Below are 13291 nucleotides of genomic sequence, written 5' to 3'. Positions count from 1 at the left end.
CGCCCCAGCTGGGAATCAAACTGGCAACCTTTTGGTTACGAGTCCTGCGCCTTACCACTACGCTACAGCTGCACACTGTCAAGTTGGAGCAGAGCCCCTCTCGGAAGGGCCTTGTGCCCGCTTTTCCCAGGGAGCAGGGAGAATGCTCTCCCCCTCCTACAGGAGGCAGGAAGCTTGGCCACACACCGGCTCCTCTACACCTGTGCTCACTCCACAGCGCCAGCGGCGGCGGGATCCTCTCTCCCGCCACTGCTCATTTCATCCCCTGCACCCAAAGCCATAATTAAATCCAAACACATGGTGCTTTTTCGCCATTGTTATTGTTGTTTCTTCGTCCTGGCAGATGTCTTCATCCGAAATGACTCACAAGATCTCCAAAATACATTACGCACAACAAGCTACCGCGGCCGAGGAACAACTAGTGATTACACCGGGGTCTGAGGTTTTTGCATTTCAAGGAAACAATGCAAACTTATTATTACTCAGTTTTATTTTATTACTATGTCTGTCCGAGTGGTTAATTGTGACTGACATCACAGGGCGTGTGCACGACAATATGCGGCATAAATGCATTTTGAAAATTTTCAATAGCTCTATGGCACAGTGACTGCTGTGTGCACTCTCTGGGTTTGGTGGGCTCTGATGTTGAGGCCCGGCTGTGAATTGTGTGGTTCCCAGACAGCCCGTCTGCCTGCCACATATGTAAAAATCTGGGTTATCCAGCCTGAGCAGATGAAATTTTCATTTGAATTTCTTGATATCGCTGAGCTGATGAGGGCCTCCCGGTCATGGCCCGTGTAGCAGGTTTCTGGCCACGGCTTCCTCCGAGGCTGATCGTCTGAAGCAGGGATAATCAGCTAAGGCCGTAGCCCCCCACCATAGGAGGTTCAGCTGGGGGTGCTTCACGGGGTTCGCACCTCAAGCAAATACGTGGTGCCGCTGATTCTTGCCGTACCCCTCAGAGTGCAGGAGCGCGAAGAATGAGGACTCTTGCAACGCTGTGTCAAAGTCCTGTTTTCATTGACATTGTGCCAGTTGTCTTAAAAGAACCGCAACGTTTTAGTGCCTTTACACTCAGGTGTACAGACACTCCTGCAGTTTGATGATCGACCTGTAGAGAGAGGTCTGTTGGGGAGAATTTCCAATTAGAATGTCTATCACTTGCGTTTTGTCTATTAAGACCATGCGCCTTTGTGCCCTTGCAGGTAAGGGTCTGGCATTGTCTGTTGTGCCGTACATAATTGGAAAGTAGATGCCTTTTTTTAAGGCATTCAGCATCATTCATCCATGTCGGCATTTATTGAGGCTTACTTTTTTGTATTGTTCCCTCCCAAGTCATAACCAAACCGGATTCCTGGCAGGGCCCTTGTAGTTTTTCAAGTTTGACTGTGGTCGGACTAGCAGACAATGTTATGTCTGGATGTTTGTTGAGTCTGTCTGAAACTGCGAGTGACAGGTATGGCAAGTTTTCAGCAATGGAAAACATTGACCCGGGCTGTTTATAATGAGGTGATCGTGCTGGCCAATGTCTGTTTCAACTCCAGGAGATTGTTTATACAACTCCGGGGTTGGTTTAAAGAGACTCAAACGCAGCAAGTTTGAAATCTCCCCCTTTTTAGACCAGAATCGTATTCTATTTCTTCTTGTTCGTTTAATCCTTGAAAATACTCATCTTTTTTTTTTTATTCCCGGATGTGTTGTACCTCTGAAGCCTTTGGTCTGAATACCTCTTTACTCTTTTTTTTTTCCCCTTCTATTGCATGGACAGAAAGTTTTAGGTCAGGGAAGCTGAACGATGCAGTGGCTGAACTCTGAAAGGCTTTGAAGTCCGTTGTTTACAAAAGAGGAGGGAGGATAATCTGAAATTCTTGCGCTGTGGGATTTGGTATTCCTTGTTTATCTACAGTGCAGAATTAAGAGGCTGCCGTTTATTTGTTTCCTGTCTGTGGGTCGCTCTTTTGAATCCCATAAGGCAGAGACGTTCGGCGGCTATGGGTAGGGACAGCGCCGTTGTGTGTGTGAGCTGGTGGGAATGCACTTATGTGTGTGTCTGTGATCGGTAATGAAGATAAGAATGAAGCCAAGCCACACCGTGGCCGAGAACAGGACCGACAGCGAGAGAGAGAGAGAGACGCGTCCAAAAAAAAAGTGAAAGCACGGTGCTATATCATGCTTTGCTTTTTTCCCCCCCATTCTGTTTTTTTTTTTTTTCTTATTCAAATGAAGGGGAGCGTGGTTTGTGCCCTTAGTGACAGCAGATAAATGAGGCGGGGAGCAAGAGCTTGGAGTGAGAGGCCAGGTCCCGCTGGCTAGAATAACAATGAGCGCTCGGCTCGCCTGGGCCACAGACAACCGGCTGATAACAAGGTTAGATTTTCATACATTTCAGACAGCCGGGTCCGCCGTTACCTGCCGGCAGCCCCCGTCGTGGGCAGAGGTGCTGCCGCGATAATTGTCTGCTGAGCTCTGAAGGATGACAGCGAGGAGGAAACTCAATTTAGAGTCCGACTGAAGCTAAGCGGCTAGACGGCCGGGGTGGGGCGGGGGTGTGACTGTGTGTGTGTGTGTGTGTGTATGGGGGGGGGGGTTGATTAGGAAGCTCCTTTTCAGGCAGGAGACTGTGAGACACTACAGGGCCTCTGCGCAGACATCTTCAAGTGTGTGTGTGTGTGTGTGTGTGTGTGTGTGTGTGTGTGTGTGTGCATAAACAAGACGTCCACGCATGAATAAAATTCCGGTTTTAATGATGGCGAGGGACCTGCTGTGGAGCCAGGCGGTACAAAGAGCGATGTTTTCATCATTAAAACATGTTCATGTACTGTACATAAACTGTATTTGTATTGTATGAATGGTCGATTAAGGCCGTCCCGGGTAGTCAGGCAGCTTCGATGCTCACAACTGCGTAGAATGGCGGGGTAGTTCTCCGCCTTCTCTTCAGATAGCCTGAACGGCTTCCGCGTGTGACGGCTTTCGGTGCCCCTGGTGTTAATTTCACATTGTGGTGTTTGAACTGAGCAGGGCGATTTAACTGTCACGATGACAGGGGAACGGGTCGAACCGCACGATCCCGCGTGTAGAGGAGGCTGCTTCCTCCCACGCAGGCCGACGGGCACGCCGCCGCTCTCCTGAGGCCTGGCGGGAAGCAGGCCTTGTCGTCCGAGCCGCACACCACAGCCTCCAGGCGGAAACGACAGCCAGGTGACCCCCGTTACCTGCCTCAGCCGGAGGGTCCCCCCCCCCTCCCCCCCTGCAGCTCTCTCAGCACTTGCTGCGTTATTGGCTCTGTGCTTCTGAGAGGGATTCCGAATGTGGCCCCCTTTGTTCTTTTTATTCTTTTGTTTGTTTCGCTAATTTGTTTTGCCTGGGCTCCCTGGTGTGTTCCGAGAGAAGGTGGCGATGTTGTTGTGGGTGAAGTTTTCTGAATTCAGCGAAACAGCCAGTTCTGTCTGGTCTGGGGGTCAGCAGGAGGAGGGGTGGGGGTGTGGGTGATGTCTATCACCCCCCCCCCCCCCCCCCCCCCCTGGGACAGCTTACAGACAAGAGAAATCAGACAGTGTCTCGTTTTGTGGCCCCCCCCCCCCCCCTCGGATGAACGGTGACAGGGAGTGGCAGAGGGCTGACACATATTTTATGGGTGACGGGGAGGCAGGGCAGGGAGGAGCTGGTGAAGACCCGAGGATTTAATTACCACTGGCACCTAGCCCTGGTTAAACAGTCTTAAATCCCCCCTAAAATTGTGCCGGACAAGCAGCCATTTCAAAGCTTGTCCGATTCATTCAGACTGTTGACTAGAGCAGCCCTAGTAACAGAGAGTGTGCTGGTACAGGCTGGGAGGCAGGGGGGTGCTATGTGGCAGGGCAGTCTGGGCCAGGCTGGGGTGTGGACTGTAGTTTACCCCTTGTTCAGACGGCAGAGACGGCTCTGGTTTCCCCTGTTTGTCTTTCCCTTTTACCTGTGTAATGTTAGAGAGGTTATTAATTTCTGTGTCCCTTGTGCCAGATAATTTATAATTAACCAAGAGCACTGCATCTCAGTGTGGTTGAATCTCCACTGCACTCTGTTGAGCACTGTTGTTTTTGCAATTAATGCCATTCTCAAGGTAGATGCCCTACATTTGATTTAATTGTCTGCCGTACAATTTAGCTCTTGTGGTTCAACCTGATGGGAACAGTACGGCCTCTCCCCAATCCTGAACTTCCCCATTAGCCTACTTGAATGAGGCTGTCTTGTCCCCGTCCCATGTCTGTCTGTCTGTCTGTCTGTCCGTGTCCGTGCCACACCACCACACTGATTAGTGTGTGTCTGCCGCCCCTGTCTGTCAGAGCAAACCACACACAGTCAGTGCAGCTCACCACATCACTCAACATGAAACATCTGGCTTGCTGTGTCTGTGTGTGTGTGTGTGTGTGTCTGCGTGTGCGTTTCTGTGTGTGTGCGTGTGCGTTTCTGTGTGTGTGTGTGTGTGTGTGTGTGTGTGTGTGTGTGACGAGCCAGGCAGAAACCTGCTGGTTGAGACAGCACAGCTGCAGCTTGCTGAGATAGAGGGAAGGTGTAGTTTCTCAACAGCAACAATTCCGGTTTTGTTTGTCTAAATTGCCCCCTTTCCTCTCAAGTGTATGACAAGCACATTTCCGCAGGGCCTCTACCCGACAGCTCCTCTGTCTGGCTTTGCTTACATTATCATATTCATTTGTTTCTACTCAAGGAGCAAAAAGATATCCCTCTTGTTTTGATTAGAAGAATTTAAATGAGGTTTGGCTGATTAAAGCACATTTCACATTATTTATGGTGTGTGTATATGTATGTATATAAATATATATAATTTATTTATGGTGTGTGTGTGTATATGTGTGTGTGTGTATTATATACTCACTCTCAGGCTCATCCAGACAAGCTCTGGGTGTATATCATGTGACTTTTTTAAATGAGAATTCCCTATGCAAGAGACGTGTGCAGTTGCACTCTGCGAGCAGTTGATGACGAATGTGTTCTCCAACTGAAAAGCAAGGCGTAAATATCTTGAACCCCATCCTGGAATTTGTCAGGCGCGGAGTTCCCACACTTGCTGTGCTCCTGTGACGGGGGTCTCCCGACTCCCTGGGTGAAAGAGCTTTGTGTCCCCCCCATCCCGCCCCCAAACTCGTCTCCCTGCGCCTTGCCCTCTGCTGCCCTCGCCCCGCTGCCTCACTGCGGCCCGAGCCCTGCCCTGTCTGCGCCGCGCCTCCCCTCTCTGCCATTGTCATGGAAATTCGCCAGCAAATTGTGTGAACCTCTAACCTCCCTCCCCCTGGAGCCCCCCCCTTATGAGTAGACAGTTTTACAGACTGATATATGCACCCCTCCACCCCCCCACCCTGCCACACCCCACCTCACCAGACCCGGTGAGCGAGCAGTGGCAGGAATACAGAGCGTCCCTCTAACCCCGCTAACCCGCCCCCCCTCCCCCCTTCCACCCCGCCACCCTCCCTCCCCCCCTGCCACCCTCCCTCCCCCCCTGCCTGTCTGCCTGCATGCTTAGAGCTGTCTGGCTCAGCGCTGACCGCGAATGCCCCGGACCGACAGAGAGGGTGAGGGTTTGGGGGGGGGGGGGGGTGCTGTTGACTTCCCTTTGACTGGAATCTCCGGTGACCTCTCACCTTCTCCATTCAGGACAGCGCCTCTCGACCAGCTGCATTGTCTGGGGGTGGGAACGGGGGTCTGGCCCAGTGCTCCCGGGGCCGGGGCGCGCACGCACACACACACACACACACACACACACACACGCCCCTCCTCGCAGCTTCCCTGCGTCTGTTCCCCCGTTCCGTGCCGCATCCCAGTGACTCAACTCCCCGTCAGCCGGGCCCCCTCGGCGGGGCTCGCGGAAACCAGCGGGCCGCTCGGCCGCCACCTCCCCCCCCCCTTTGTTATTTCGGGGTCCGCTCTGGCCGTCCGTCGCAACTAACGTTACCGTCTTTGTTCCTCTAATTTAGTCATGTGAGGTTTGTTTTGGTTAGGGCGGAAAGGGAGGGAAAAAAAAAACCATAAATGGCACCTCACATCTGTTTTTAAATCGGCCTCCCCTTTTATTGCTGTTTGTTTTCATCTGACGGCAGCGCGGGATTAAGCGGCTGTTTCCCTTTTTTCGGAGCGTCGTGCCACCCGTTGTCTGCTTTCCGACAATCTGTTCCTGGGGATTTTGTTTGGGGAGCTTTGCTGAAAGTTCATCACTGTCTCTTTTGAGTTCGGTCAGCGGGGAATTGTGCACGTCGACAGTTTCGGTCCGATCGCCGAAGAGATCCCACCTTTGATAAATCAGTCTTTTTTTTTTTCACTTCAACAGGGGTGAACGATTTTTTTTTGAGGTTTTTGTACAAGATAAGCCATTTCAAGAGCAGCGGGACAGCAAATAGATAGATGAATGAGTTTTGATCTGTGTTTCCTTCTTAAAACCCTGTTCCCTTTGAGATCCTGGTTAAAGCATTTTGGATAAGGCTAATAATGTTTATTAAATAAAAAGCTGAAGTTGATGAACCACTGTGGAGCTGTGCTGACCAGGCACATTATTTAATGTAATTTTGCACTTGATTTTTGAGGACAGGAGCCAATTCTACCCAAAACTAAATGTATTAAGGAATTAAGCAACTACTGTCACACTGTCCCTATGAACACAATAAATCATCGCTAGTTTGCCTTACAGGAATATCTCTTTTAACCTTTAAATGAATTTAACATTTGATTTCCCTGTACACATTGTCTCGAAAAAAGGTCAATGTTATTTGAAAATCGGGCACGTGAAGCGAACATGGTAGAAAGTGAAGGGTTTATTTTTCCGCCCCAAATGTCTCCTGGGTTTTACAGTATCACAGAACAGCCCTGAGGTGCTTTTCAATGCCATGTGCGTGTCAAACATAGTACTCTACATGTCCGTGTGCATCCGTAGGGGGCATACCCAGAGTTAGATGTACCCAGGCTGGCCGTCTTTGCACCTGATGCATGGAGCCGGCTTTCTCCGGCCGCAGGGGAGCCGAACGTTTGCTCTAAAAGCCCAGCCGGGGATCCGCGGGCCCAGCTGGAGAGACAGAGAGAGCCCTGGCGGAGTGGGAGCCAGTGGGCACGGGGCCCGGCGCGGTGGTCCCCCCCCCCCAGCCTGGCACGCACACGCAGCAGCGCCCGCCATCGCCAGCCCCGCCGGTCCGCCATCTGCGCGGCCCGTCTCTGATTGTGCGCGCGCCGAGGGGCCGAGGGGGCACAGCGCCAGGAAATAATAGCCGAAGTTCAGGGGGCTGTCGCGTTCCAGGGCCGCGGCCTTCTAGAGTCGCTGGCAACTGTGCCGCGTTCTGCCTGTAAAACGCTCCGCTCTGTGTCGGGAAGGTGATTCTTACTGAGCGCAGTACGTCCTGTGCGTGTGTGTGTGTGCGTGTATACGTGCGTGTGTGGATTTCAGCACAGTCGATAACACAGCGGCTGTTTGTTCCACTGTGTGCACACAGTTGTCAGGTTTACTCGGGAGTTTTCATGTCTTATTCTCAGCTGCCCTTCGCAAGGTGTGAGCAGGGGAAGCGGGGAAAGCGTTGCTCCCGTTCATTTCACGGCGAGCCCTGTGCTGTAACCTCACCGTGTTCCTTTTATGCAAAATTGACTTAATCAAACAAATCGGTCTAGACTGCAGGACTTGGGGGCCCGTCTGAGGTCTCTCTCCATTCCCCTTCTCTGCCTCTCATTCTTTCCGTCCCTGACCCATCTGTCTCTCCCTCTCCCTCTCCCTCTCCCTCTCTCTCTCTCTCTTACTGTGTGTCTCCTCCCTTTCTCCCTCTGGATAAAGAGGCCTGCTCACCCCACGCCCCCCCCCCCACTCCCCCCCGTGGCCCCCCATCTCTGTCAGCCCATTGTTCTGAGCGGTGGGGAGCAGTCAGCTGTGTGTGCCGTGCAGAGGAATGCAAGTCAGACTTGCACCGCAAACCTGTGGAGCTGCAGCGTCTCTCTCTCCTCTCTCCTCTCCTCTCTGTCTGACAAACCTTCCCCTTTAATGAGGAAACAATGCAGCCTTTTCCCGGGGAGCCATACCTCAGCTGTAGACAGATCCTCTGTAGTGGTGAGTTCGATGGTACTTGCCGGGTCGCCTCACGGGGAGAAAAAAGAACTGTTGATTTTTTGCTTATGGTGTCTGCGTTAGCCGAGTGCTGTTCGTTGAATGCCGGGCAACTTTTTCGGAGTGCGATTGTGCTGGTGTGTTGTTTGGGAAGGGGAAGGAAAAAAGCTCCTCCCAGAGGGCAAGTGGCTAAGCTGTAGTTTTTAGGCCTTGCGTCTGAGTTGGTTTATTCTGGGTTAGCTCCGGGCTAAAAGTTTCCTGCTGGCTTTTTATGTGAGACTGGACAACAGTCCCCTAGCTGTCTGTGAGACTGTAAAAACGGGTGCAGGCGGGGGGAGGGAAGGGGCAGGCTGCCCTGCCCTCTCCACAAACAAAGAAGTGCTTGGCTGCCTTTTTACACACTGTGGTCAGGGAATAGTTATGGGTAGATCAATGACCTGCTTTATGTCATACTCCCACACCCGAAAGCAAATAAAACCCCTCGCATTGTAATGATTGGTTTTGTCTGTAGAACTGTAATCGTAAAGCTTTTTCCGCACATTGTGGGCTCTATAGGTTTTTTTTTTTTTTTTTTTTAAGAATGAGAAATGTTACATTACATTATTGTCATTTAGCAGACACTTTTATCCAGAGCGACTTACATAGGTTACAGTTTTACATGTTACCCATTTATACAGCTGGATATTTACTGAGGCATTTGTAGGTTATGTACTTTGCCCAAGGGTACAGCAGCAGTGCCCCAGTGGGGAATCAAGCCATCAGCCTGTTGGTTACAAGCCCTGCTCCTGACCACTCTGCTACATACACTGACAACCAGTAGCGTCTGTGTTCCTAAGCATCTCTCCTGATCCTTGTGTCCACAGCCCAGCTGGAGTTTGTGCAGATCCTGGTGATCGTTGTGGTGATGATGGTGATGGTGGTGGTTATCACCTGCTTGCTGAACCACTACAGGCTGTCGGCCCGATCCTTCATCTCCAGACACAGCCAGGCCCGCAGACGGCACCTCCCACTGGCCTCTGTAAGTACTGCAGCAGGGTGGGGGAACTGCAGTGAAAAAAGCTGCTCTGAGTTTTGTTTTTCTACGTTAAACAGGTGTCTGCCTTCCTCATGGACATGCATGTTTTTATTGCCAAGGAATTGTTTGATTTCCATGGTTACTGTAATTGAGTTGCATTGTGGGAGGAATTGGCAGCGTCGCAGACAGGTATCCATGCGTGGTACGCCAAACTGAGAGACTCCCAGAAGCTCCGGGAGACTTGGACCGTCAGCCAGGCTGATAAAATGAGCAGCTGAAAAAGAAACTTCGGAAGTGATGACTCACGCGAAAAAGGGAGTCCGATTGCGTAAACGCGGAAATCGCGGACACTGCGCTGCGCTGTGTTCGGCCGGCGCCAGGTCCTGGCTGCGCAGCTCTCGCCAGGGAGTGATGAGTCAGTGGCGTGAGAGCGGCGTCAGACTGACCTCCAGACCCGGCGTCTGGGGTGCGTGACCTCAGGGGACGCGTGACTCCGGGGGAAGGGGGGGGGGGGGTATGCGGGGCGGGGTGCCGAGCTGTGAGGGGTGCACCTCGCTGTCCCACCGCTTCCATGCCCCTGTGCGCAGTGACTCCCAGGGGGCGGGGGCAGTCGAATCCGGGCTGCCACAGTGTGAAGGGCAGCAGGCGGATCGGCGAGGAGGGGGGGAGGTGACAGTTTTAAGCTTTGGAGCCCTGAGGGTGACACAGTGGGCAGGACAGTTTGTGGTGGGGACTGATGGGGGGGGGGGGGGGGGTTGGGCAGCGCCAGTCTGAATGTAGGCCTGTAGCTTCTGGAGACCTTCACGGTAGACAGCACATTGGTGGGGATGGATATGTGAAATGTGGGTCTTTGAAGAACAGGAGGGAAAATGCACTGTACAATTTGCCACAACCCTCTCAGCTTCTCCACAATACTGTTTGTTTCTTGATCTGTCTGCCGTTTCCCCCCCCTAGTCTCCTGTCTCAGATAGGCTAAGTTGGAAAAAAACATCCCTTACATTTGTCCACAGGCTCTTTGGAGCCGAGCAATCTGATTTCAGTAACTGTGCCAGATTCTCTGGAAGGCCTAACCAAAGAAAAGTGATGGCACAAGAGTAAGCAGAAAAGAACCACCTTATCCTCAGAGTTGACAATAATTAGAGGAAAGGGTGACATCTAGTGGTGATTTGTGTTGCATGACAGATATCCCTAGTTTCTGCCCACTGCTTACCTGTATCCCATCTCTGTCTGTGTCTCTCTCTGTCCTTATTTCCACCCGCAGGATGGGAGTCTGTGGGCCTCTGATGGACCTGGGCCCTCCAGTGGAATGAGTGAAGTGAGTTGCATTTTTGTAATCTTGTTAGTGCATCATCTCTTGACACAAAAACATTTTGTAAAGCTAAGACTAATCCTGCAGCTTCAGCAGTGTGTCTCTCCACCAGAGCACCTTTGCCTTATATAATGTATAATGGGTATTATTTTGTTTTGTTCATAAGTGGTGGTAGTTCTCAGCTGTCAGGGGTAATTGCTGAAATCAACATGCAGGCCTGTTGGCTTTTGGTGTTAACATATTGCAGCTGTGTGTGGCCATAGAGATATACCGTCACTCCCTTTGCAGAATTATCATTCATTATTCATTATTATTGTCTGCTTCACAGTAATTCTGTCAAAGCGCACATGCCATTATTGAAGTGCTTCAGTAAATACCTGCAGACTATACAAACTCATAAACGTCTGCCTGCGTTTCAGCTGAACTCCAGCAAAAGCAGTGACCCTGTTCTGAAATCACAGCGCTCCCCCTGTGTCAGGAATATAGAGATTATCAGGAACAGGAAGCCCTGCTGCTCATGTTCTGCAGTCCTGCAGGTTACACTGTGTCTCTGTCTGTATCTCTAGATCATCGTTGCGAAGGATATTGAGTGCAAGGCCGCTCGGGTTAAGAAGGCCAGACAGCTGATGATAACATATCTGATATCAGAGTGTCCTGTAAGTGGGAACAGCTGAGAACCAGGATTTCCTGAGTAACCCTACAGTCATGGGAGAGAGCAGTACATGTGGGGAGAGATACAGGAGCAGGGACACAGAGAGACCTGGTGAGCTCAGCTGTAAAAAGCCTCTGACAGGAAGCGCGTTATCTCCGTCTCCATTTCAGCAGCAAGTATACACCCCGCGGCCTCCCGAAAGAGTGCCCTCCTACCTGCAGAGGGAGCGCCTGGCCCGTTTCCAGCCCACCTACCCCTACCTGCCCCATGCCATCATCGACCTGCCGCCCACCATCTCGCTTTCGGACGGAGAGGAGCCTCCCCCTTACCAGGGGCCCTGCACCCTGCAGCTGAGGGACCCCGAGCAGCAGCTCGAGCTGAACCGCGAGTCGGTGCGGGCGCCGCCCAACCGCACGGTGTTCGACAGCCACCTGATCGACACCTCCCTCTGCCCGCCGAGCCTCAACTCCGGGGTGAGCGCCGCCGCAGCCACCACCGCCGCATCCTCCTACCCCGGCCAGCCCCGGGTGGAGGGGGCGCCCCCCACCTACAGCGAGGTCATCGGCCACTACTACCACCCCTCGCTGCCCCGGCACCAGACTTCCACGGCCGGCTCCGGCCCCTCCCCCCCTCCCCAGCTAATGCATGGGGTCCTACAGCAGCCCCCGCACATCAGCAGCCTGGAGAGCCGAAACGCCCGCAACAAGGAGAAGCAGCAGCCGCAGCAGGTTTGACCCCCGCCCCCCCCTCGCAACAGTGCCACTTCTCAGCACTTCGTTTGGAACTGTCAGGGCGGAGAGGGAGGGAGGGTCAGCACACAGCAGAATGACTGCACCTCCCGTCTGAAGCCCGGCCCCAACTTTGTATAAATATTTACTTGTTATTTGTCGTCTCAGTGCTCACAGCTTTTTTTTCTATACTGACAAATTCTAAAACAAACAAAAAAAGATTGAATTCCTTTTTTTTCACATTTAATTTTTGTATCCCTGTGCATTTGGGCTTCACCGCAAGCTCCATATTTCTACTCACTTGTCTCTTTAAACGCTTATCCTTGATTTGAAATGCTCGGAAAAAAAAAAACAAGTCTTTAGAACGAACACGTCTTCCTTTTGAAACGCAGATGAATTTTTCGGACCCCTTTGCTTTGTGTGCTGACGGTGCGCAGGCTTTTGGGGGGATGGAGGGGGAGCGGATACGCTGGTCCCCTCGCCTGGTCCCTTACGCCCATGCTGGCCTGTGTCACAGCCAGCCCGGTGTCACTCCACTGCGGTGCCGTGTGACGGACACCCCCACGTGCTCGATCCCGCAGCACCGGGGAGATGTTATTACATGGTAATAAGCAGGGACACTTGACAATATACGAGGGATAGCCGGCCTGGGTCGGTAAGGCCTAAGCTATGTGCGGAGCTCCGACCGCTGGAGCCAAGGGGTCCCCTAGCCAAACCCCTGCACTGTCTAGGCCAGGTGAAGTGGAGCCATTCCCACACGGTGGCTCGGTTACGTCTTTAAGTCGCGTTCAACTTTTTCGAGAAACATTTGCACAAATTTTTTGGAAAAAGACTGTTTGGAGAAAAAAAATCTGCAATATGTATCATAAGAGATGAGTGAGAGGGCAGGGGTATTTTTGTAAAAGAATGGATTATAAAGAGAAAAAAAGTGTCTGTTCTTGTTTTGTCTAACTAGAAAAAAAAGAGAAATGGCAGTTTGTTGGGGTGCCAACTCAAACGTGTTTAACATTGTTAAACGTACACATATGTATGTATATATGTGTATATATACATATATGTATACATATATACGAAAACTGAAAAAACAAACTTAAAAAGCACGATTTTAGAGTTATTTATATAAATGTTGGAAAAAAAAATTGCACTATTTTTTAATATAAAAAGATGGCAAGCCCAGGCTTGTGAACAGTTTTAAAAAAAGAAACCTCTATTGAAATGAGACTGGAGTCTGTGTGCATGTGTGATCCTGAGTGAGAGAGCCTTCAAATGATCAACTCCACATGAAGTCTTGTCTCTGCAGACAGTCCATAGGACACGGCCAGTGTCACACTGAAGAGCACCCCGCACGACAACCTGCCGCAGCGAGGGCCTCGCGTGGTTGAACTTTGACCTCCAGTTACCCCCCGCCATAACCATAAACCATTCGCATTTCTGAGATCTGATGTCCGCAGCTCAGCGGCTTCTTTTACTCCTGGCTAAGTGATAATATACCTAACCACCTAGCCGTAGGCAAAAATAC

At 51.5% G+C, this 13291-nt stretch overlaps 1 protein-coding gene across 2 annotated transcripts in view; it reads left to right on the top strand.

Annotated features, from left to right (window-relative positions):
* Positions 1-12751, top strand: part of pmepa1 (prostate transmembrane protein, androgen induced 1) — a 29588-nt gene extending 16837 nt beyond the window's left edge. Inside the window, exons 2-4 of one of the 2 annotated variants that reach the window (XM_036531358.1) lie at positions 8932-9086; positions 10345-10398; positions 11218-12751. In XM_036531358.1, the coding sequence (XP_036387251.1) occupies positions 8932-9086; positions 10345-10398; positions 11218-11778 (770 nt within the window). In that variant the 3' untranslated portion in view covers positions 11779-12751. Of the gene's footprint in view, positions 1-8931; positions 9087-10344; positions 10399-11214 lie in introns of both variants that reach the window. The other variant, XM_036531357.1, reaches the window with a different exon arrangement.
* The last annotated feature ends 540 nt before the right edge of the window (positions 12752-13291 follow it).

The sequence above is a fragment of the Megalops cyprinoides genome, chromosome 6 (assembly GCF_013368585.1).
Source record: "Megalops cyprinoides isolate fMegCyp1 chromosome 6, fMegCyp1.pri, whole genome shotgun sequence".
Taxonomy (NCBI): domain Eukaryota; kingdom Metazoa; phylum Chordata; class Actinopteri; order Elopiformes; family Megalopidae; genus Megalops; species Megalops cyprinoides.
Note: the sequence above shows the minus strand (reverse complement) of the source record. Positions and strands in the feature narration are given on the sequence as shown.